Genomic DNA, 26,510 nt, shown 5'->3' on the forward strand with positions numbered 1-26,510 from the left:
CACTAGTAAAACTAAATGCATGCTTTTCAATCGAACGCTGCTGGCACCCGCCCACCCGACTAGAATCACCACTCTCGACGGGTCTGACCTAGAGTATGTGGACAACTACAAATACCTAGGTGTCTGGTTAGACTGTAAACTCAACTTCCAGACTCACATAAAGAATCTCCAATCCAAAGTTAAATCTAGAATCGGCTTCCTATTTCGCAATAAAGCCTCCTTCACTCATGCTGCCAAACATGCCCTCGTAAAACTGACTATCCTACCGATCCTTGACTTCGGCGATGTAATTTACAAAATAGCCTCCAACACTCTACTCAGCAAATTGGATGTAGTCTATCACAGTGCCATCCGTTTTGTCTCCAAAGCCCCATACACTACCCACCACTGTGACCTGTACGCTCTTGTTGGCTGGTCCTCACTACATGTTCGTCGTCAAACCCACTGGCTCCAGGCCATCTATAAATCACTGCTAGGCAAATCCCCGCCTTATCTTAGCTCATTGGTCACCATAGCAGCACCCACCCGTAGTCTGCGCTCCAGCAGGTATATCTCACTGGTCATTCCCAAAGCCAACACCTCCTTTGGCCGCCATTCCTTCCAGTTCTCTGCTGCCAATGACTGGAACGAATTGCAAAAATCTCTGAAGCTGGAGACTCTTATCTCCCTCAATAACTTTAAGCATCAGTTGTCAGAGCACCTTACCGATCACTGCACCTGTACACAGCCCATCTGAAATTAGCCCACCCAACTACCTCATCCCTATATTGTTATTTATTTTGCTCTTTTGCACCCCAGTATCTCTATTTGCACATAATCTCTTGCACATCTAGCATTCCAGTGTTAATACTATTGTAATTATTCTGCACTATAGCCTATTTATTGCCTTACCTCCATAACTTGCTACATTTGCACACACTGTATATATATTTTCTGTTGTATTTCTGACTTTATGTTTTTTACCCCATATGTAACTCTGTGTTGTTTTTATTGCACTACTTTGCTTTATCTTGGCCAGGTCGCAGTTGTAAATGAGAACCTGTTCTCAACTGGCTTACCTGGTTAAATAAAGGTGAAATAAAATAAAATGCTGAGCTGTAGTCAATGAATAGCATTCTCACGTAGGTGTTCCTCTTGTCCAGGTGGGAAAGGGCAGTGTGGAGTGCAATAGCGATTGCATCATCTGTGGATCTGTTGGAGCGGTATGTAAATTGGAGTGGGTCTAGGGTTTCTGGGATAATGGTGTTGATGTGAGCCATGACTAGCCTTTCAAAGCACTTCATGGCTACAGACGTCAGTGCTACGGGTCGGTAGTCATTTAGGCAGGTTATCTTAGTGTCCTTGGGCACGGGGACTATGGTGGTCTGCTTTAAACATGTTGGTATTACAGACTCAGTCAGGGACATGTTGAAAATGTCAGTGAAGACACTTGCCAGTTGGTCAGCACATGCTCGGAGTACACGTCCTGGTAATCCGTCTAGCCCTGCGGCCTTGTGAATGTTGACCTGCTTAAAAGTCTTACTCACATTGGCTACGGAGAGCGTGATCACATAGTCATCCGCAACTGCTGGTGCTCTCATGCATGCTTCAGTGTTACCAAGATCTATAGCTTACGTTTCTATGTGAATTTGGTCTGTCTCCCAAAAAGTTGTACATATTACAGCTTTAAGCTGAAACTTAGCACACTCTGCCATAATGGGCTTTATACAGTAAATTGCACATTATATGGTAGGGCTATTTGTGTCTAAAGGGATACTTTGGGATTTTGGCAATGGATCCCATTATCTACTTCCCCAGAGTCATATGAACTCATGGACACCATTTTTCTCTGCATCCAGTATGAAGGAAGTTCATTTCGCGAGCCAATGCTAACAAGCGTTAGCGCAATGCCTAGAAGTCTATGGTATCTATTAGCAGGCTAGCAGTTACCATAGACTTCCAGTCATTGCACTAACACTAGTTAGCAATTGCGCTAATGCTAGTTAGCAACTTCCTTCAAATTGCAAGCAGAGACATACAAATGGTATCCACAAGTTCATCTCACTCCGGGGAAGTAGATATTAAAGTGCTTCATTGCCAAAATCCTGGAGAAAAAAATGTGGATAGATTTCAGTGATACCCGTGACAAGCAGATTGCTAAAGGTGACTAGAGAGAGAGAGAGAGGGAAGGGGGGAAAGAGAGGACTTAGAGAGAGAGAGAGAGAGAGAGGACAGAGAGAGAAACTGGGATAAAGAGGCACAACTTTGGGACTTCTAACTGCACAAAGTAGGCTCCCCACCCCCACTGGAGCCTAAGGGGCCATAAACTTGCACTTCACACCTCTGTTGCCAGGCCAGATTGCCTTATTAAACTGTCGGGTCAGCCAATCATAGGCAGTCATCTGGGGTCACAGATACCCAATTCCTGCCACTTTCTCTCAGTCTTCAGCAAGCAGTGGCAGAGTGAGGAGCTCTCTTAAAAACCTCTGCCCTGCACACCAACAGCTGGGCCACAATCAACTGTCCTTTTTCCTGAAGCTCTGAACTCTGACATCACACGCTAGTGTTAGTGCGTCCATGATATAGTAAGTGGACTTTGCTGGGTTTGGGTGTATTGAAAACTGCTTGTTTATGTTTAGGCCAGCCAGTAGGTCTACGTGGGTGTATTCATTATGGAAATTGTTTACCATTTTAAGAACCAAACAGAAGCAAACAGAGCAAAACAAGAGTTTGTATTGGACAAATTCAGGTAGATCCCTCCCCGTTCCGTTTGCTTCCGCTTAAGAAACGTTTTGCAACTGAATCGGCAGAATGAATACACCCCAAGCTTGGTCGTTGCTACTATAGGCCTCAAGATGGCCGCTGTGTTGTTATGTAACCTAAGATGGCTGCCCCCATGGCCTTTTGTTGTTTACATAGCATAGTCACATAGCATACTAGCCCTAAGCTAGCTGCTATTGTATATCGTCATACTGTGTGCCGTCTTAGCCTTTTGGTCAATGTACATTGCCCTGGTAGCCATCGTTGTTATCCTTGCTAATTCTAGCTTCCCTGTATGCCTTGTACTGTGCCTATCCTACAAGCCCCTGGCCTAGCCTAGCGTGCAAGCCCACTCCCATAATGTTTATATTGAGTGCTATGTTTAGCATAGAGGACTCATCTTTGCTATTATAGCATCTGTGACAGCATGGGCAGCGCCAATGAGGCTACAACCCATAGTAATCCCCACCCAGTTGACTACTTGGACTACTTTAAAATGGCGTAAGCATGGTGGAAGCCCTCAATGGCCTATGCTAAAACTGCCTTTTGGCAACTACATTTTACATTTACATATTAGTCATTTAGCAGACACTCTTATCCAGAGCGATACATTTTTTCATACTGAGGCCTATATCTTTCTCTATGCCTATTCTACATGCATACCCTCTATCTTCTGTTCTATTACAGATACCACCATCACTACCACTATTACTAGTCCCCTCTTGCTATGTTGGTGTGTGTGTGTCTCCTGAGTGGCGCAGTGGTCTAAGGCTGTGCCACTAGATCCTGGTTCGAATTCAGGCTCTGTCGTAGCCGGCCGCGACCGGGAGACCCATGGGGCGGCGCACAATTGGCCCAGCGTCGTCCAGGGTAGGGGAGGGAATGGCCGGCAGGGATGTAGCTCAGTTGGTAGAGCATGGCAGTTGCAACGCCAGGGTTGTGGGTTCGATTCCCACGGGGGGCCAGTATAAAAAAATAATGTATGCACTAACTGCAAGTCGCTCTGGATAAGAGCGTCTGCTAAATGACTAAAATGTAAATGTGTGTGTGTCTTAAGTGTGTGCAATAAAGTGTGTTCTATGCATCTGTCTCCTACTGGTCATTGGCATGACTTCTAACAGCGGCGCCGGGACGATTGTACTTATATTTAACCGGCACTTCTTTCGGAGATCACCAACAGTTGGTGGAGCGCTTTAAATCAGGGATAGTAAATTCTGAGTCATTGTAGGCATGACAGGCATACACTTATAAGGCCTTGATGATGCTACAAGCTCCATATACAGTGCATTCGTAAAGTATTCAGACCCCTTGACATTTTCCACATTTTATGTTACAGCCTTATTCTGAAATTGATTAAATATTTATTTTTTCTCAACAATCTACACACACTACCCCATAAAGACAAAGCGAAAACAGGTTTTTAGAAATGTTTGCAAATGTATTAAAAATAAATACCAGAAATACCTTATTTACAAAAGTATTCAGACCCTTTGCTATGAGACTCGAAATTGAGCTCAGGTGCATCCTGTTTCCATTGATCATCCTTGAGATGTTTCTACAACTTGATTGGAGTCCATCTGTGGTCAATTCAATTGATTGGACATCATTTGGAAAGCCACACACCTGTCTATATAAGGTACCACAGTTGACAGTGCATGTCAGAGCAAAAACCAAGTGGAATTGTCTGTAAAGCTCCGAGATAGGATTGTGTCGAGGCACAGATCTGGGGAAGGGTACCAAAACATTTCTGCTGCATTGAAGGTCCCCAAGAACACAGTGGCCTCCATCATTCTTAAATGGAATTAGTTTGGAACCACCAAGACTCTTCCTAGAGATGGCTGCCTGGCCAAACTGAGCAATCAGGGGAGAAAAGCCTTGGTCAGGGAGGTGACCAAGAACCTGATGGTCACTCTGACAGAACTTCAGAGTTCCTCTGTGGAGATGGGAGAATCTTCCAGAAGGACAACCATCTCTGCATCACTCCACCAATCAGGCCTTTATGGTAGAGTGGCCAGACGGAAGGCACTCCTCAGTAAAATGCACATGACAGCCCGCTTGGAGTTTGCTAAAAGGCACCTAAAGGACTCTCAGACCACGAGAAACAAGATGCTCTGGTCTGATGAAACCAAGATTGAACTCTTTGGCCTGAATGCCAAGCATCACGTCAGGAGGAAACCTGGCACCATCCCTATGGTGAAGCATGGTGGTGGTAGCATCATGCTGTAGGGATGTTTTTCAACGGCAGGGACTGGGGGACTAGTCAGGATTGAGGGAAAGATGTACGGAGCAAAGTACAGAGAGATCCTTGATGAAAACCTGCTCCAGAGCGCTCAGGACCTCAGACTGGGGGGAAGGTTCACCTTCCAACAGGACAACGACCCTAAGCACACAGCCAAGACAACTCAGGAGTGGCTTCGGGACAAGTCTCTGAATGTCCTTGAGTTGCCCAGTCAGATACAAATACCCAAATACAGATGTGCCAATCTTGTAGCGTCATACCCAAGAAGACTCGAGGCTGTAATCGCTGCCAAAGGTGCTTCAACAAAGTACTGAGTAAAGGGTCTGAATGCTTATGTAAATGTGATATTTCAGTTTTTATTTTTAATAAATTTGCAAAATTTCCTAAAACCTGTTTTTGCTTTGTCATTATGGGATATTGTGTGTAGATTGATAAGGAAAAAAACCAATTTAATCAATTGTAGAATAAGGCTGTAACGTAACAAAATGTTGAAAAAGTCAAGGGGTCTGAATACTTTCCAAATGCACTGTATAATCTCTCGTGGGCAGATCTACGTAAACATAACTGGTACCGTAGAATCTGTCGGGAAGGAATGGGATGTGTGGGAGAAGGAACAGCAGTAGTTCTGGAGTTTTGGTTTTTCGTCATTGGTTATTTGGACAAATCACGATTTCGCAGGTGTTTGCATCTTTCAAATTTCGAAAGGGAGTGGGCAATCGGCTTTTTCAGAGCTGATCTGGTCAAAAGACCAATTAGTGAAAAAAAGGTCAGAATTTGGCTGCCTGTCTAAACGCAGCCAAAGAGAGAGGGTGGAGCTCCTCGTTCTGGTTCTGCTCCTCGTTCTAGCATCTCTTCATCTCTTCTCTGCACGTGTGGACCCAGAACTTAATCAAACAGCTGACCAATTCCGTGAGACTTTAGTTCTGTGTTAACCGAGATCACTCCATGTGATGTTTTAGACTCTGTTTTTGTGTTTCAGTTATCCATCCTAACAGGCAGATTATTTGGTGTGTCAGCCATGAAATTGTGATCTAAACCAACTGCCAAAAGGGAGTCTTTAAACAATTATAATAAATGCTTGACAATGGATGAATATTTACAATCCATCACTTATTGACTGAATTATAGCACATAACCATTTTACTGGCCTATAGGGAGGAGGTCAGAGACCTGGCCGTGTGGTGCCAGGATAACAACCTCTCCCTCAACGTGACCAAGACAAAGGAGATGATTGTGGACTACAGGAAAAAAAGAGGACTGAGCACGCCCCCATTCTCATCGACGGGGCTGTAGTGGAACAGGTTGAGAGCTTCAAGTTCCTTGGTGTCCACATCACCAACGAACTATCATGGTCCAAACACACCAAGACAGTCGTGAAGAGGGCATGACAAAGCCTATTCCCCCTCAGGAGACTGAAAAGATTTGGCATGGGTCCTCAGATCCTCAATACATTCTACAGCTGCACCATCGAGAGCATCCTGACTGGTTGCATCACCTTCTGGTATGGCAACTGCTTGGCCTCCGACCGCAAGGCACTACAGAGGGTAGTGCGTACGGCCCAGTACATCACTGGGGCCAAGCTTCCTGCCATCCAGGACCTCTATACCAGGCAGTGTCAGAGAAAGGCCCTCAAAATTGTCAAAGACTCCAGCCACCCTAGTCATAGACTGTTCTCTCTGCTACCGCACGGCAAGCGGTACCGGAGTGCCAAGTCTAGGTCCAAAAGACTTCTCAACAGCTTCTACCCCCAAGCCATAAGACTCCTGAACAGCTAATCATGGCTACCCGGACTATTTGCACTGCCCCCCCACCCCATCTTTTTACGCTGCTGCTACTCTGTTAATTATTTATGCATAGTCACTTTAACTCTACCCACATGTACATATTACGTCTCCCGAGTGGCGCAGTGGTCTAAGGCACTGCATCGCAGTGCTAGCTGTGCCACTAGAGATCCTGGTTCGTATCCAGGCTCTGTCGTAGCCGGCCGTGACCGGGAGACCCATGGGGCGGCGCACAATTGGTCCAGGGTTGGGGAGGGAATGGCCGGCAGGGATGTAGCTCAGTTGGTAGAGCGTGGTGTTTACAACACCAGGGTTGTGGGTTTGATTCCCACAGGGGGCCAGTATGTAAAAATAATTTATACACTCACAAACTGTAAGTCGCTCTGGATAAGAGCGTCTGCTAAATGACGTAAATGTAAAATGTAAATGTACTTCAACTACCTCAACTAGCCGGTGCCCCCGCACATTGACTCTACACCGGTACGCCCCTGTATATATAGCCTCCCTACTGTTATTTTATTTGACTTCTGCTCTTTTTTTCTCAACACTTTTTTGTTGTTTTATTTGACTTTTTTATTTAAAATAAATGCACTGTTGGTTAAGGGCTGTAAGTAAGCATTTCACTGTAATGTCTGCACCTGTTGTATTCGGCGTATGTGGCCAATAAAATTTGATTTGATTTGATTTATCAGGTATTGTTTTAATATTTTGTGTAAAAAAAAAATAAAAAATTACATGTGCCTAATTTGCATAAATACACCAGGTGTATTTGCATATCCGAAAACATTAACATAAAAGGGAGGAACAGGGCTGCAACCAGTGATGTAGTGGTGAAAAAAAGTTAACTATAAAAGTGGGCTATCAAGATAAGATGAACAATCACCGATATAAACCAAAACATTAGAACTGTATTGTTTGATTGCATTTTCATGCAGGTCTATAGGGAAGGCCTAATGTAATTTTATGTAATAATAATAATAATAGTTAAAAATTACACAAAATTAACATCAGGTCACCCTCCCAAAATAGTTCATTTGGACTGAACGCTAGAAAAGTCCAGAAAAATAGGATGTGGAGATGTTTATATTGAAATGTGCCATGATTTTAATCACGTTCATGTTCGTAGTATCTCGTGTGAGCTGAGCTGCAATTCAGTTTTCTGTATTGTAAACTGCTAGTGTACCCGTGTGAAAGGCCCTTAGTTGACTCTAAAATGTTGTATTCTATACCCATTTGAAGAGAAACAAGTTATTGTGTTTGATAAGATTACAGATTCTCTCAGCGGACCCCATTTAAATTTCAGGGGACAACACAAAAGTTTGGGAACCACTGTAACCTCTCTATCTGCTTGCGTCCTCTCTCTGTCTCTCCTCTGCCTCCTCCTGCATTGCAGCCTGCCTCAGCCTCACCACTGTCTGTGTCACTACTCTCTGTAAAGCAGTTTTTTAAAAGATATGTTTTATATACATGAGAATAATATTGAATTGTCTTTATATTTTATTTATTTATTTTATTTTATTTTTTATGCCATTTAGCAGACGCTTTTATCCAAAGCGACTTACAGTCATGCGTGCATACATTTTTGTGTATGGGTGGTCCCGGGGATCGAACCCACTACCTTAGCGTTACAAGCGCCGTGCTCTACCAGCTGAGCTACAGAGGACCACATTTAAATTGTCTTTATATTTCACTAAATTTTAGGTCCCACATGCTGTCCCAACACATAATGACATGAAAGTGCATTCTAACAGTGTAAAAGGCCCTTAGTTGACTTTAATAATGGGTATAGAATACAACATTTTAATGTGTTTGATAAGATTAAAGATTCTCTCAGGGACCAAGCTTGGGAAACACTGTACTACTTACCTGTGGTCCTCTGTAGCTCAGCTGGTAGAGCACGGCGCTTGTAATGCCAGGGTAGTGGGTTCGATCCCAGGGACCACCCATACACAAAAAAATATGTATGCACGCATGACTTTAAGTCGCTTTGGATAAAAGCATCTGCTAAATGGCATATTATTATCATTATTATATTATTATTACCTCTCTCTCTGCTTGCATCCTCTCTCTGTGTCTTCTTTGCCTCCTGCATTGCACCCTGCCTCACCACTGTCTGTCTCACTATTCTTTGTAGCTAGGTTTCCATCCAATTGGCGACAGATTTTCATGCGAATATTCAAAAACCTGCATTAAAACAATATGCGCATGTGTTTGCATCAAATTGAGTTGTTGCAGATAAAAGGCTGTGCGTGATGACGTAGTGCACATAAACATACCTTTCGCGGTTAAATTCCCATGTACCGAATAAAAAATATGAGTTAAATGGGTTTCCATTGCATTTTCAACTCTACTGATGGTTTTCAAAACAAAAAAACGCTATGTAGCGAGTGTGCCCACTCTGGTATTGGCACGTGCGCTCTAGCCAACAGCGCGGCAGGGTGCAGATAATGTACTCTATCTGCGCGTTGTTGGCTAGAGCGCAAGTATAGCCTACATGAGATTATTATGGACAAAAGAGTGCGATTATTTTTATATGTCAAACGGCAGCCAAGCATCGATGATCATGTCACCAGAATAAGACTCTTAATGTTTATTGGAAATGAGCATCTAGTTCGTCACCTAGCACTTTCATCACCCTGTAAAGTTCATCATAACTTATTTCATCTTTAGCCTAATACGACATCTCGTATTGGGAGGACCACACATGTCATCGCGTGACTCCAAGTTTACTTTGATATGATGGTTATTATATAAATATTTGCGCATTAAAAGCATTTCCACTGACATTTCTCACATAATTCATTTTACCCACACAAAAATATACTACCTTGTCTAGCATATTTTGTTTCGTCGACATTTGGGAAGTTTACAAAGGTAATGTACTGTTTCCATCAGGCATGTCATGACATTTTTTATCCAGCGTGTACTTTACTTGTATAAAAAGATTAGATGGAAACCTGGTTAGTAAAGCAAAGTTATTCTGTTATGAGAACTTATGTAGCCTATCCTTAATTTCAGTCAACTGCTCCTGCTGAGGTCAGGCTCCATTTAACGTTAGGGTCTAACTTCATCCTTCTAGCCAGCTAGTTATAGCTAACGTTACCTAGCGATCTGGCTAACATTAGCTATAGCCCTTGAACTAGCTAGCTAGCCATCTGACTGAAATATCAGGGGGGGGGTTGTTTGAGAGATGTCTGACAAGGCAGGAGTCGAGGGACGTTTGCCAGTTTGGTCTGGGCTGAGGTAGTTCGTTTCACGTCTCGGCCTGTGCTGTGGGCGGAGTTTGCCGTTGGACAGAGTGGTGAATGAATGCGCTGCTAACAAGGAAAATCCGGGTGGAGCAGGCAAACATAACGAGCATACCTGAATCATGATTCCATTCGTTCGCAAAGGCAGGCGTGATTAGAACTCAGATCAATAATATTAGCGTTCTGACCGTTGATAAACGCTCGGAACACAATAATAAGTGGGTAAACAATAATTAACTAAATAAAAAGGTGAGTGAACACAATTTCACAAATAAAAAGGTGCGTAACTGGCGTTTTTCCTTCCACTAAGTCCCTGGCTGCAACTACCAAACACTTGCTCTGTCTGCCTTACCTGTACTCACCTGCGCTGTCTAGACTGCCTCATTAATTACTGTTGTTGTCACGTTCTCTTACATAATTCATCAAGTGTGTCAATAGCAGGATACCCTCAGATTAAAAATCAACATGCTTGGCTAGATTACACCTATCTAAACATACTTTACATTGTTTGCAAGATCAGGCATAATATCACTATAATCCGAGTGTTCATTTTCAGAAGTTGCTTTAATTTCAGCACATCTAGTTTGTTAGACATACTGTATCAACTGTATTAAATTATAACTTTTTTCAATTACACAAAAAATGAACACCAATCAAAATAAAGTTATCTTTCTTCTCTTTCTTGTGATGTACAGTAAGTGTTGAGATGGTGTGTTAAATCCCCGACTAAGCTTTAGCGTTCTTATAGATTCAACTGAAAGCCAGTGTATCCCATTTAGCCCATTTTAGCCATTACCGGGGTGTTTTTGACAGGTCACTACAAATATTTCCGAGGTCATAATGTTAACGAGAAAAAACGACAGGCACAAGCAAAAGTATGAAAGAGTCGCAGGAGTAAAATGAAAGCAATCAATCCAGCGAGATTTAACTGACAAGTGGATTTGGCACCCCTCAAACACAGGAAATGGATGGCTGAAAAAGACAGATCCTCAGGTGGGCGATTATCATGCCTCGGTTTATTGGTACATCAAACCAGTTTATTAAGTTTGATTGTTGTACAGTTAAATCTTTAACATTATCAAACTAGTCTGGAAGCTGGCCATATTGAACATATAGGTCAGCGTCCTCAAGAAAAGTGACAAGGGGATTTAAATGGAGGCTTAAAGGCACAATCCTTCATTCGTTTTTCAACAGAAAGGCAGCCCTGCCACTTGGTTTGCTCTAAAGCTAAGGGATGGAGATGGAGAACTGTCACCACGCTTAAATTCATAAATGGAGCTATGGTCGTAATGATTGGCACATAAGGACTAAACATACACTGCTCAAAAAAATAAAGGGAACACTAAAATAACACATCCTAGATCTGAATGAATGAAATAATCTTATTAAATACCTTTTTCTTTACATAGTTGAATGTGCTGACAACAAAATCACACAAAAATTATCAATGGAAATCAAATTTATCAACCCATGGAGGTCTGGATTTGGAGTCACCCTCAAAATTAAAGTGGAAAACCACACTACAGGCTGATCCAACTTTGATGTAATGTCCTTAAAACAAGTCAAAATGAGGCTCAGTAGTGTGTGTGGCCTCCACGTGCCTGTATGACCTCCCTACAACGCCTGGGCATGCTCCTGATGAGGTGGCGGATGGTCTCCTGAGGGATCTCCTCCCAGACCTGGACTAAAGCATCCGACAACTCATGGACAGTCTGTGGTGCAATGTGGCGTTGGTGGATGGAGCGAGACATGATGTCCCAGATGTGCTCAATTGGATTCAGGTCTGGGGAACGGGCGGGCCAGTCCATAGCATCAATGCCTTCCTCTTGCAGGAACTGCTGACACACTCCAGCCACATGAGGTCTAGCATTGTCTTGCATTAGGAGGAACCCAGGGCCAACCGCACCAGCATATGGTCTCACAAGGGGTCTGAGGATCTCATCTCGGTACCTAATGGCAGTCAGGCTACCTCTGGCGAGAACATGAAGGGCTTTGCGGCCCCCCAAAGAAATGCCACCCCACACCATGACTGACCCACCGCCAAACCGGTCATGCTGGAGGATGTTGCAGGCAGCAGAACGTTCTCCACGGCGTCTCCAGACTCTGTCACGTCTGTCACATGTGCTCAGTGTGAACCTGCTTTCATCTGTGAAGAGCACAGGGCGCCAGTGGCAAATTTGCCAATCTTGGTGTTCTCTGGCAAATGCCAAACGTCCTGTACGGTGTTGGGCTGTAAGCACAACCCCCACCTGTGGACGTCGGGCCCTCATACCACCCTCATGGAGTCTGTTTCTGACCGTTTAAGCAGGCACATACACATTTGTGGCCTGCTGGAGGTCATTTTGCAGGGCTCTGGCAGTGCTCCTCCTTGCACAAAGGCGGAGGTAGCAGTCCTGCTGCTGGGTTGTTGCCCTCCTACGGCCTCCTCCACATCTCCTGATGTACTGGCCTGTCTCCTGGTAGCGCCTCCATGCTCTGGACACTACGTTGACAGACACAGCAAACCTTCTTGCCACAGCTCGTATTGATGTGCCATCCTGGATGAGCTGCGCTACCTGAGCCACTTGTGTGGGTTGTAGACTCTGTCTCATGCTACCACTAGAGTGAAAGCACCGCCAGCATTCAAAAGTGACCAAAACATCAGCCAGGAAGCATAGGAACTGAGAAGTGGTCTGTGGTCACCATCTGCAAAACCAGTCCTTTATTGGGGGTGTCTTGCTAATTGCCTATAATTTCCACCTGTTGTCTATTCCATTTGCACAACAGCATGTGAAATTTATTGTCAATCAGTGTTGCTTCCTAAGTGGACAGTTTGATTTCACAGAAGTGTGATTGACTTGGAGTTACATTGTGTTGTTTAAGTGTTCCCTTTATTTTTTTGAGCAGTGTATTTTGAAGCTATACATTGTTTGTTCACAAATACATTGTTTGCAAACAATCCCAATGTCATCTCTGTCCCAGCAGGAGCCATGATTCCTGTGACGGAGTTCCGGCAGTTCTCAGAGCAGCAGCCACAGTTCCGGGTTCTGAAGCCCTGGTGGGATGTGTTCACAGACTACCTCTCTGTGGTCATGCTAATGATCGGGGTGTTCGGATGCACCCTACAGGTCAGTAGCATCAAACAGCTTCAAAATCTCTTCCATAAAAAGCCTGAGTATCTATGAACAAGCAATTGTTTCTATGAGGTGCATACATATTCTAAACATTTTGTAGCATAAGCCTATACCCAGAGGGCAAGACTGGTTGAAATTATGTTATGTTTCAGATTTCTGGTTGTAATTATGTAATTTTAAGTTTTACTCTTGTAGTTCACATAGTCTGCCTTGTTTTCTGTGTACAGTACAGTCATGTTTTTATAGCATATATTATGTTTACTTTATCTGCTACTACCACCTAGATATAATTAAAGATATGTTGAAATGCTTGAATCAAATCTTTAAAGTGACTTGCTGAATAGCAGATATTAAAATAAATGTTAAAGTAATTAGGGACACAGCTCTAGAACTTTAGTGTGGCCTGTCCTGCAGTGACAAACAACCCAATGTTGGGTTCATGTTAATCTCGCTCTCTCTCTGTCGAGACGTCTGGTTTCAGAGCACCTCAGAACGCTACTTGAATGGCAGTCAATGGTAGGAGCGGAGTAAACATCTGCAGGTTTTAATTGGCTGATCTTTCACTCCTGCACCATCCAGCATCTCCCCCTCTTTGTGGATTTCAATGCGCTAGCATAGCAAGTAATGGGCTAAACAAGGAAGTGAGTTTGGGAAATCAGAAAGTTTTCAAATATAAACTTTATATGCCTGAACTAAGAATGAATTGGTCTCTGCAAAAATAATATGGTCGCTGTGAACATTTCTTTTGATGGGTGATTTTCAAAACATTTCAAAGTCCCATCAATTCGAGCCTGGGGACAAGGTTAGGTTAATGTAAGCTGCAATCTGACGGGAGTTTACCAGCGGAAGGGAAAGACATTCCTGCACTCCACACACAGACATACAGAAACACACACACCACACACCAAAAATGGCCCCCCACCTGCCCCACCCCCTCTTCATAAACACATGGGGAACACATGGGAAACACACACACTGCACCGTGCACCAAAAATGGCCCCCTGCCTGCCCCACCCCCTCTTCATAAACAAATGGGACTTGTCCAAAATGGCACCCTATTCCCTATAGTGCACTGGTCAAAAGTAGTGCAATAAATACAGAATAGGAGGCCATTTGGGACATAGTCATGATTCCAGCAGCCCATGACCTGTCACTTCACTTCTCTTCACCACTCTGACCAATTGAAGATGGTGGAGTTCGATCTGCTGATTCTGGGCTGCATCCCAAATGAACCCTATTCCCTATGTAGTGGCCTACTTTTGACCAGTGCCCATAAGGGCTCCATCTATATATAAACCCCTGTAGATTATGACTAATTATTTTTTGAAACCCCCAAACACCATTGATAGGAACTATTTATTAGGGTAGGAATATCCCCTGTTGTCCACTTGAGCTGATGGGAAGGATCTCTACAAAAAGACAGAATGAGTGTTTAGAATGTTTGTTTGTTAATTGTGGGCAATTTCAAAACCAGCCTGGCGTCAGAGCCATATGAAACATACTATACGTATTTCTGAGCACCTCGAAGACATGTGATATGCACTAAAGGTTAGTTACTTTAGACAGAAAACAACAGTAGGGAAGTTGGTCAGGGAGGATGGGTGGGCGTATACCACAACCGTCTAGCAATTGAAAGGTTGCGCGTTCGAGCCACGTCAGGGACAACTAGCATTTAAGCTTCCCCTAACCCTCTAACCATAACCCAATTTACCTAACCTGCTGCATAAATTATCCTAACCTTTGTCGTTATTTCTCCTAAACACCAATGTAAATTCTACCTGCAACTCTCCTTTGTTGTTAGGACACAACAAGCAACCTAGTCTCAGAGAAAGACGTATGATACTATACATACTCCAAGATGTATGTTACATTAAATCATCCAATTCGTATGCTATTGTACGACCGGGTAAGACGTATGATACTATACGTCCTCTAATTCGTATTAAATTGTACGATCGCTATTCCATTCATAATGAAATCTAACGTAATATATCATAGTAAATGGAGGGAACAGATTCACTTACCAAATCCTACGAACTGCCCTGGGACTAGGTTGTCAAAACACCACCCATCTGATGACTTCCATTAGTTTATATGGGCGAACTGCAGCCTTGTCAAAGCAAAGCAGTGTACTAGCTCAAATTAATACATTTCCTGGCTTTATGGGACTGTGTGTCTGAGTTTAGATTTGTGAAGATTAACACTGGCTCTACCAAAGGGACATTTTAACAGATAGAAGCCAATGAATAGCTCTACACACTAGCTACTGCATATAGGGAGAGGAGTTGGGAGGGCAGAGAGAGACAGAGCAGGAGAAAGAGTGAGAGAGGAGAGAGTGAGAGAGAGAGGGAGAGTGAGAGAGCAAGAGGAGAGGTTCAGAGAGAGAGAGGATATATAGAGAGATATAATTCTGCTGATCCTCTCTCGAGAGACTACTCAGCAAGTCTGACTGCGTTTCTCCTGTCCTGCCCTGTACTGCTGCAGCGCACCCCTGAGCACAACCATGAGCCTAATTTCCTCTGCCCCATAAACCATGTCACTGGTCTGAATCATAGCAAGAAAAGTACATCTTTACGAAGCTGAAGAAGAAAAAAATGATATATATTTTTTCTCACTGTAAATACATCACCACAACTTGGGTCCATGATTCATCTATATGAATAGTAAAACATATATATTGTTTTATGTGTTATAACAAGCATAACACATTATTTTCTGGTACAGTATTGCATGGCATTAGAGTGAGTGTCTCCCTCTTCAGTCTGCGATTTCGATTTGTTAAAGCACTAATTGGTTATTTCCTGTCTGAGTCACATGTTTACCAGTGAAGTCAGAGCAGAAATTGAGACAGGGCAAGGTTTCCCGATAGCAATGGAACTTAGGCTTACTAGTGTTATAATGGTGCATCATTCCTTCAACAGTCAAAGATGTAACATGCGTTTCCCAAAACACCACGTAGAGAAAACGTTTGCTAAATGTGTCGTTAGACCATGTGTCGATACTGATAAGATCAAAAGAAAAGCAGCGCTGCTCTCGGATCATCTTTCTCCATTCAAATCTTACCTTAACATTAGAATTACACCACAATACTGATGACGGATCAGCTCCTAGAGATATTACCATCTATGGCTTCAAATATTCAGGTGGCTTATAATGCTTACCCAATAATAATGTACTAAATTACCGATTGGGGACATCATCGTGCACCTGTTGTTACATATGCAATATATTGAGTCAAATTACAAACAATAGCCTATTATCAAAATATAACTAAATTGATTGAACATACTGTAGAATTTATTTCAATATGATTGAAATATATAGGCCCATTTAGCCTATTTATATTTTATTGCAGTCATCTCGGCTTTCATTTGAAGCATATTTGTATCCTTCACTTGTTTGTAACAATTTAAGTTATCAGCATCACTTTCAGACAGATAAACATCTTGATCCTATGTTTAGCGGAAGTCTTCTGTGAATAAAGTGTTGAAGAAGGGCAAAAAAGCATCTAACAATGCACTTAGCTGTTCTACAAGTGATCTGAGGCAGTCTGTAAATAACAAGTGTTTTCAAGTGCAACTTTAGTAACTATGGTTTTGGGAAACAGCTCAGAGATTTAGCGATGCTCCTACAGAGGTTCTAATGATGAACTTTTGGGAAACCAGGCCAGATCATCAGATATTCCCCCCGTTGTTTATATTATCACTGTATCTAACTAACTTTATGTAATAGACTAGTTTCAAGTTTTAAGTTTTGATGTTGCTGTGTTGCTTGCTTGATTCTTCCCAGCAAACCGGGAACATTCCAATAACATTAGTTAAGGTTCCCATGAAGTTCTAGTTAGGGTTTTATCTAACATTAGGATGATAACATCCCAAGAACATTTAAGGAATGTTTTTGATAGCAAAATGTATTTTTCTTTCAGATTAAAAACAAAATGAAATATCCTTGGAATATTCTCCTAACATTCACTAAAATGTTGTGCACAACATTTGTAACAAGCACCACAGAACATTCCCCAAACGTGCTCATTAGGTTTCCAGGTAATGTAATAACACAATGTACCAGTAATGTTTTAGAACATACTGCTGCAACAAAATGTGAGAGCAACGTTCTGTCAACATTCTTGCAACATCAGGCAAATGTTTTATACAAACATTGTATAATCAGCACAACTGGACAGTTTTTGTGTTATGAGAACATTTGTCGCAACCTAACGAATGTTCTGGGAACTTTCACAGAAACAATTTTGGTTTGCTGAGTTATTGTTTGTTCTTTGTTTTATTTCAGGTGAGGCAGGACAAAATCATCTGCCTTCCCCAAAAAATGTCCATGCCCAACCAAACAATACTCTTACCAAATAAAACTGCTGTGCCGCTGGACGTGCACGAGCTGATGGGCCGGAAAACCAACCTGGACTTCCAGCAGTACAGCTTCATCAACCAGATGTGCTACGAGAAAGCCCTGCACTGGTACGCCAAGTACTTCCCTTACCTGGTCCTCATCCACACCCTCATCTTCATGGTGTGTAGCAACTTCTGGTTCAAGTTCCCAGGCTCCAGCTCTAAGATAGAGCATTTCATCTCCATCTTGGGAAAGTGCTTTGACTCCCCCTGGACTACCAGAGCTCTGTCTGAGGTGTCTGGAGAGAACCCAGAGGAGAAGGTATTGTTGGTATGTGTTTGTATGTACTGTATGTATGTATTTACTGTGTGCGTGCGTAAAATTATGTTTTAACCTGGACTAGGCTCAATCTGTATCCCAGAAACTGGCCCTATATTGTATATATTTTAAATATAATGCATTCATTCATTCATTCATGAATTAATTCAAGGACAACAAGAAGAGCAGAGCCAGTAGAGCGATCCTTAACGTGTCTGTAGAGGGGAACCTGGACAACCTGGAGAAGACCCAGTCCCTCAAATCCATCCCAGAGAAGATCGTAGTGGACAAGCCCACAGCCAGCGCCCTGGATAAGAAGGAAGGAGAACAAGCCAAAGCTCTGTTTGAGAAGGTGAAGAAGTTCCGCCTGCACGTCGAGGAGGGGGACATCCTCTATGTTATGTATGTTCGCCAGACTGTTCTCAAGGTGTTCAAGTTCCTCCTCATCATCGCGTATAATAGTGCTTTAGTCTCTGAGGTGCAGTTCACAGTGAAGTGCAGTGTGGACATACAGGACATGACGGGATATAAGCATTTCTCCTGTAATCACACCATGGCCCACCTGTTCTCTAAGTTGTCATACTGTTACCTGTGCTTTGTGGCTGTGTACGGATTCACCTGCCTCTACACTTCCTATTGGCTCTTCTACCGCTCTCTGAAGGAGTACTCCTTTGAATACGTGCGGCAAGAAACGGGAATCGATGACATCCCAGACGTGAAGAATGACTTTGCCTTCATGCTGCACATGATCGACCAGTACGACCCACTGTACTCCAAGAGGTGCGGATTTTCTTTTTAAAATTAGACAATTGTAAATTGTTTCAAATAATTCAGCTCTTCGTTGTTATTGATAAGTATGTAATGCCTCCAATTGTAAAATAAACCATTCACATGCCGTAGTATGGCTGCCATCTGCTCCAACCCTTCGAAGGGGTTATTGTGTTACTATTTTTCCTTTAGTTTATTTAGCACATTTTTCTAACTTACTTTTTAAATACTCTGCATTGTTGGTTAAGGGCTCGTAAGTAAGCATTTCACTGAAAGGTCTACACCTGTTGAATTCAGCGCATGTGACAAATATAATTTGATTTGATTTGAATAAACAGAAGACAAGTTTCTGTTGCACATCCTTTTACATAGTTTTTTGGACAATAAAGTAATCTTCTTATTCTCTCTTTCTTTCTGTCTCTCTCTCAGGTTCGCAGTGTTCCTGTCTGAGGTCAGCGAGAACAAACTGAAACAGCTAAACCTGAACCATGAGTGGACACCAGAGAAGCTACGTCAGAGACTGCTGACCAACCATAACGACAGACTGGAGCTGCAGCTCTTCATGCTGTCTGGGCTCCCGGACACTATCTTCGAGGTGACAGAGCTCCAGTCCCTGAAGCTAGAGATCATCAACAACGTAACCATCCCGGCCTCCATCGCCCAGCTGGAAAACCTCCAGGAGCTGTCTCTATATCAGTGTTGCTTAAAGATCCACACCACAGCCACTTTCTTCCTCAAGGAGAAACTCAAGGTATGCTATTCTGGTAGTCTTTTGGTGTGGCATGTTTTTTTATGGCTCTTGACTTTGTATTCTATAATCTGTTTTTGTCTTGTACAGTTTGTGGGTATTTCCACCAATTCGGTGCGTTTTGAGAAGTATAACTTGGTCTTAAAAACACATTTGATTTCACCTAATTGTAACATTCTGCCATAAAGAGCAAATGTTCAACTTAATAAAAAAACAGTTTTCCCATCTCAAGAGGTTAAATGAAAAATAAGTGCCTATTAAGTGCCAAATAAAGTAACAGCCCACATGAAAAAATACCATAGTAAAGTAGTAGCCTTCACTGTAGTGTTTTTGCGGAATGTAGTTTTACTGTAGTGTTGTGGACATGACTGTAGTATATTGTAGTATTTACAGTTTACTATAGTATACTGTAGTGTATACTATAGTAATTACTGTAGTGTTTTGTGGACTGTAGTGTTTTTGCTGACATTACTGTAGTATTTACTGTAGTGTTTTTGGAGTCAAGTATTGTTATGAACCCAAAAACTAGCCTATGGATATTGATGCATTCTCTTTGTCGAGAGGTCCTAGGCCTAGTTACAGAGCCTTCAAAAAGGTATTCACACCCCTTGATATTTTCCACATTTTGTTGTGTTACAAAGTGGGATTAAAATGGATTTAATTGTCATATTTTGTCAATGGTCTACACTAAATACTCTGTAATGTCGTGATGGAAGAAAAATTATAACATTTGTTAAAATAAATAATGAAAAATAAAACACTAATCTATCTTGATTAGATAAGTATTCAACCCCCTGAGTCAATACATGTTATAATCACCTTTGGCAGCGATTACGGCTGTGAGTCTTTCTGGGTAAGTCTCTAAGACAATTTCACATCTGGATTGTGCAACATTTGTCCATTATTCTTTTCAAAATTCAAGCTCTGTCAAATTGGTTGTTGGTCATTGCTAGACAACCATTTTCAGGTCTTGCCATAGATTTTTAAGCAAAAACTGTAACTCGGGCACTGAGGAACATTCACTGTCTTATTGGTAAGCAACTATAGTGTAGGTGTGGCCTTGTGTTTTAGGTTATTGTCCTGCTGAAAGGTGAATTAATCTCCCAGTGCCTGTGCTTAGCTCCACTCTGTTTCTTTTTTATCCTGAAAAACTCCCCAGTCTTTAACGATTACAAACATACCCATAACATGATGCAGCCACCACTCTGCTTGAAAACATGGAGAGTGGTACTCAGTAATGTGTTGCATTGGATTTGCCCCAAATATAAAAAAGTGAATTGCTTTGCCACATTTTTTGCAGTATTACTTTAATGCCTTGTTGCAAACAGGATGCATGTTTTGGAATATTTGTATTCTGTACAGGCTTACTTCTTTTCACTCTGTGAATTAGGTTAGTATTGTGGAGTAACTACAATGTTGTTGAACCATCCTCAGTTTTCTCCAATTACAGCCATTAAACTCTGTAACTGTTTTAAAGTCACCATTGAGCGGTTTCCTTCCTCTCCGGCAACTCAGTTAGGAAGGACGCCTGTATCTTTGTAGTAACTGGATGTATTGATACGCCATCCAAAGTGTAATTGATAACTTCACCATGCTCAAAGGGATATTTAATGTCTGCCTTTTTTATTTTTACCAATAGGTGCCCTTCTTTGTGAGGCATTGGAAAACCTCCCTGGTCTTTCTGGTTGAATCTGTGTTTGAAATTCACTGCTTGACTGAGGGACCTTACAGATAATTGTAAGTGTGGGGTACAGAGATGAGGTAGTCATTAGAAAATCATGTTAAACACTATGTGAGTCCATGCACTATGTGAGTCACAGTGTGAGTCCATGCAACTTATTATGTGACTTGTTATGCTAATTTTTTATCCTGAATTTATTAAGGTTTGCCATAACAAAGGGGATACATACTTATTGACTCAAGACATTTCAGCTTTTCAGTTTTTTATTAATTTAGAACATAATTTCACTTTGACATTATGGGGTATTGTGTGTATGCCAGTGACAAAAAAAATCTCAATTTAATACATTTTATATTCAGGCTGTAACACAACAAAATGTGGAAAAAGTCAAGGGGTGTGAATACTTTCTGAAGGCACTGTACATGGTCTGTAACCTGAAGGAATGTGTGCATCTGTGAGTAATCAGCAAATGCGCCTAGGTGTTGAATGTCAATACTTTGTAGAGCCACCTTTTGCAGCAATGACAGCTGCAAGTCTCTTGGGGTATGTCTTTATAAGTGTGTCACATCTAGCCACTGGGATCTTTGCCCATTCTTCAAGGCAAAACTGCTCCAGCTCCTTCAAGTTGGATGGGTTCCGCTGGTGTACAGCAATCTTTAAGTCATACCACAGATTCTCAATTGGATTGAGGTCTGGGCTTTGATTAGGCCATTCCAAGACATTTAAATGTTTCCCCTTAAACCACTCAAGTGTTGCTTTAGCAGTATGCTTATGGTCATTGTCCTGCTGGAAGGTGAACCTCCGTCCCAGTCTCAAATCTCTGGAAGATTGAAACATGTTTCTCTCATGAATTTCCCTGTATTTAGCGCCATCCATCATTCCTTCAATTCTGACCAGTTTCCCAGCCCCTGCCAATGAAAAACATCCCCACAGCATGATGCTGCCACCACCATGCTTCACTGTGGGGATGGTGTTCTCGGGGTGATGAGAGGTGTTGGGTTTGCGCCAGACATAGGGTTTTCCTTGATGGCCAAAAAACTCAATTTTAGTCTCATCTGACCAGAGTACCTTCCCACATTCCTTTTGGCGAACACCAAATGTGTTTGCTTATTATTTTCTTTAAGCAATGGCTTTTTTCTGGCCACTCTTCCATAAAGTGTACAACTTAAAATGGTCCTATGGACAGATACTCCAATCTCTGCTGTGGAGCTTTGCAGCTCCTTCAGGGTTATCTTTGGTCTCTTTGTTGCCTCTCTGATTAATTCCCCCTTTGCCTGGTCCGTGAGTTTTGGTGGGCGGCCCTCTCTTGGCAGGTTTGTTGTGGTGCCATAATCTTTCCATTTATTTTATAATGGATTTAATGGTGCTCCGTGGGATGTTCAAAGTTTCTGATATTTCTTTATAACCCAACCCTGATCTGTACTTCTCCACAACTTTGTCCCTGACCTGTTTGGAGAGCTCCTTGGCCTTCATGGTGCCGCTCGCTTGGTGGTGCCATTTGCTTAGTGGTGTTGCAGAACAGGTGTATATATACTGAGATCATGTGACAGATAATGTGACACTTAGATATTTTGTGTATGTCCATTACATGAAATCCAAAAAAAAATCAATTTCAATTACAGGTTGAAATGCAACAAAATAGGAAAAATGCCAAGGGGAATGAATACTTTTGCAAGGCACTGTATGCCCAGGGAGACAGCAACCTTACTTTGGTCCAGGGCCAACTCTGTCTCTCTTGACCTCCTGGTCAGCCAGTCCTAGCGATTTATAATTTGTTCAGATGGTGACGAAACATAAATATGTACAAAAAGGAAAAATACAAAAGGTATGCCCAAACTAAAGACTAAAAAACAAATGAAAGGCCACCAAACAAAACCAGCAACTTGCAAGCAATGTTCCCTCTATGCTTCAGGCAGCTCCCACGGGACTGACGTGCAGAAGAAATATCAGCCTGCGCAGAGAAGCACGAGATTGAACTTCACTCAACTTTGTAGAGTTTTCCCCATTAGTTAACACTGTCAACGTTGCCCTTTACTGTGGGAATTGTGATCGAATCAACGCAATATTAGCCACTTTCAATGCAACATACCGAAACAAAACGAACTATGCAAGCGATTTTGTTGTAAGCAGAGCGCATCGAAGTAGGATTCTATTGTATTGACAGGCACGAATCAGGCCAGTACTCTACACAGACTGGTGCTCCATAACCAATCAGAGTTGCTGTAGGCCTATATGCAAATAGACATTTTACATTTACATTTGAGTCATTTAGCAGACGCTCTTATCCAGAGCGACTTACAGTTAGTGAGTGGATACATTTTCATACTGGCCCCCCGTGGGAAACGAACCCACAACCCTGGCGTTGCAAGCGCCATGCTCTACCAACTGAGCTACATGGGGCCATTGACATATGGATTTGTGCCATTCACTTTGAACTGGAGTGGTCGTGATTATTATGCGCTTGTTTTGAGATCAAAGCGAGAGCTGCATGTAGCCACGTGTGCAAATGTGTTCATATTCTTTGCTAGTTAGTGAGTTATTAGCCCAGTTATAGCTAATTTGTAGTCAGAAATGTGGGAGTGATTGCTTCCTACAAGAGCACAAAACGTGAACATTTCTAGCCATCTTTGAAGTCAGGTAAAGAGTCAGATAAAGAGCTTTTTTCTGTCTGAAAGGGGCAGTGTTGTATTTTGAGACAGGCTTGAATTAGCTAGGTGGCCAATAAGCAGAGGGTAACATAATATGTCTGATTCTCTGTGATAATGGTATGGGAATAATAATGCATTTTATTTTGTAAAGTGTTTTCTTACATCAAACAACACAACAAAACGTGTTATGCTCGACCCACTCAGTATTCCACAACAAAACACCAGACAATTGCCAAAAACAATAGAACCAGCTCACGTGCTTTGATATGACTATTTGATGTTCAATATTTATTTAGAATTTATTTTTTAAAGGAATAGTTTCACCATATTAAAACGAGAGTTCTGTTCACGTAACAGGGTTGACCTTAAGATGTAAAATGAGGGACAGGTTTTTTTTTCTTCCTTAAAATGAATCACTAACAACATAAAATAAATAATAATCTTCAGAAATGATTTTGTCAAAGCAACAAAATAACTAGGGCTTTACAATGATGGTGAAAACATTTGGGGGTTAAGGTTAAAAATCTTCCTAGAAGTCACAGAGGATACACAGAGCGACATATCCATATTAAAAACCGGGTTTATCGAATTATCCATGTGGGGGCATTTAATATAACAGGCTTTTAAAATTCCACATTTGTGCACAATTTCTACTTAAAATATCAAAGGTACTCAAAAGGCACACATATTTTTGGGAACGACCCATGTGTATTTTGTCTGCTGTTGTTATTGACATTACATTTCCCCGCTGGGATTAACAAAATATCTATATATCTAGCCATCCATCTATCCATCTATCTCTATCTAAGGTGCTCAGGGTGAAGTTTGATGACAGCAGGGAGCTGCCTCATTGGCTGTACCACCTGCGGAATCTAGAGGAGCTCTACCTCATTGGCTCACTGAGTCCTGACTCTTCGAAGAATGTGGTTCTGGAGTCCCTGAGGGAGCTGAAGCATCTGAAGATCCTCTCGCTCAAAAGTAACTTTACAAAGATCCCCCAGTCCATCGTGGATGTGTCCAGCCACCTGCAGAAGCTGTACATCTACAATGATGGAACCAAGCTGGTGATGCTCAACAACCTGAAGAAGATGGTGAACCTGACTGAACTGGAGCTGGTGCACTGTGACCTGGAACGCATCCCACATGCTGTCTTCAGCCTCACGAACCTACAGGTATGATATGCCGTACTTTGAGTGCCTGCTATGATCGCCTACAGTGTCTCAAAACTCTGAGTAGTCAGCCTACAGGTATGAGTTACTGTAACTGGCTGCTATGATTGCATACAGTGTCTCAAAACTAGGGTTGCAAAAATGTATTGCCAATTGCTGTAATATTGTGGAATGCCACTTAAAATAAAAACATTTAACTCTTAACTCTACAGGAGTTGGATCTTAAGGAAAACAACCTGCACTCCATTGAGGAGATAGTCAGCTGCCAGCACCTTCGCAAACTGACGTGCCTGAAACTCTGGCACAACAATATCTGCTACATCCCAGAACACATCAAGAAGCTGGGAAGCCTGGAGCGCCTCTACTTCAGCCACAACAAGATAGAGATCTTGTCCCCGCACCTGTTCTTATGCAACAAGCTTCGTTACCTGGACCTGTCCAACAACGACATCCGGTTCATTCCGCCGGAGATCGGCGTCCTACAGAGTCTTCAGTATTTCTCTGTCACGTGCAACAAGATCGAGAACCTTCCAGACGAGCTCTTCTTTTGCAAGAAGCTCAAAACCCTCAAGCTGGGCAAGAATATGCTGTCGTTGCTCTCACCAAAGATCTCATACCTGGTTCTATTGACACACCTGGAACTGAAGGGCAACCATTTTGAGCTCCTGCCTCCAGAGCTGCGGTTCTGCCGGGCGTTGAAGCGTGGCGGCCTAGTGGTGGAGGACGTCTTGTTTGAAACCTTGCCTTCTGATATCAGAGACAAAATTAAGGCTGAGTGAAATGTTTTACAGTATCTGTGCAAAAGGCCCTGCGATACACTAGCGTCCTGTCCAGGGGGTGTACTTGTACATCAAGCTGCCTCACACTCGATAAACAGGAGATTGGCTCCTGCCCTATGGGCCATTCTGGCTTGGACAAGCCAACTTACATGTCTGTGAAAAAGAAAATGCCAATTTTGTCTTAATCTGACAATCATAGTCTAACAAAATACTAGATTTTACTGTATACTTAGCTTATCATGATCAAACTCTAAGCACTAACCCTTAGTTCGTTCAAGGGAACAGTTGTGATATTCATGGGTGTATGTTTTTGAGTATTATGTCTGTGTTACTTTATGACAGAAGGAAATATGGCTTTGTGTTGTAATTAAATGGTTCTTAACAATATAATTAGTCACAGGCAAGGTATACTTAGCCCTGGTACCAGTCTGTTTGTGCCAGGGGAGAACAACAGCCCCTCTCATTGAAGCCATGGAAGTTCATGGCTGACTGCGGTTCTGCAGGCATTATTAGCAGAAAACAGGATCCCCATTATAGTGAATGGAAAAATGTAAATCTTCGTGGTCAATGCGCTATTTCATCTTCATGTAGGAATGAATGGTGTCATGTGATCGATGGCTTTGTCCATTCATATATACAGTCATTTATTTGTGCTAATATTCGACTGCTTGTACTCATAATGTTTTGCATGACATGGAGTGGCAAGGAGTGGAATGATAGCACAAACAGATCTGGGACCAAGCAAAGGTATACTGTCCATCAGGATATCAATTACTAGATTGCTTGTTTTTGTATTGTCGATACTGTTATTTATTACACTGTACTGTATTATGCAGTTTGTCGAGCACAAGCTTCATTCATCATAAACTGGATAGAATGTAGGCTTATAATTACAAAGATAGAATGTACACTAGAATGGAAATTGTTAAGAGTTC

At 42.2% G+C, this 26,510-nt stretch overlaps 1 protein-coding gene across 1 annotated transcript; it reads left to right on the forward strand.

Moving 5' to 3' along the window:
• Positions 1-12,976: 12,976 nt before the first annotated feature.
• LOC311131360 (volume-regulated anion channel subunit LRRC8C-like) lies at positions 12,977-25,575 on the forward strand (the record flags this gene model as incomplete). The annotated part of the gene is made up of 6 exons (XM_084164320.1): positions 12,977-13,114; positions 17,411-17,785; positions 17,955-18,562; positions 18,980-19,301; positions 24,437-24,799; positions 25,009-25,575. The coding sequence occupies 6 exons, from the start codon at positions 12,977-12,979 to the stop codon at positions 25,573-25,575; spliced, it is 2,373 nt and encodes a 790-aa protein (XP_084020446.1).
• Positions 25,576-26,510: the final 935 nt, after the last annotated feature.

Source organism: Coregonus lavaretus (assembly GCF_964263955.1).
Source record: "Coregonus lavaretus genome assembly, chromosome: 6".
In the NCBI taxonomy this organism is placed as follows: Eukaryota; Metazoa; Chordata; class Actinopteri; order Salmoniformes; family Salmonidae; genus Coregonus; species Coregonus lavaretus.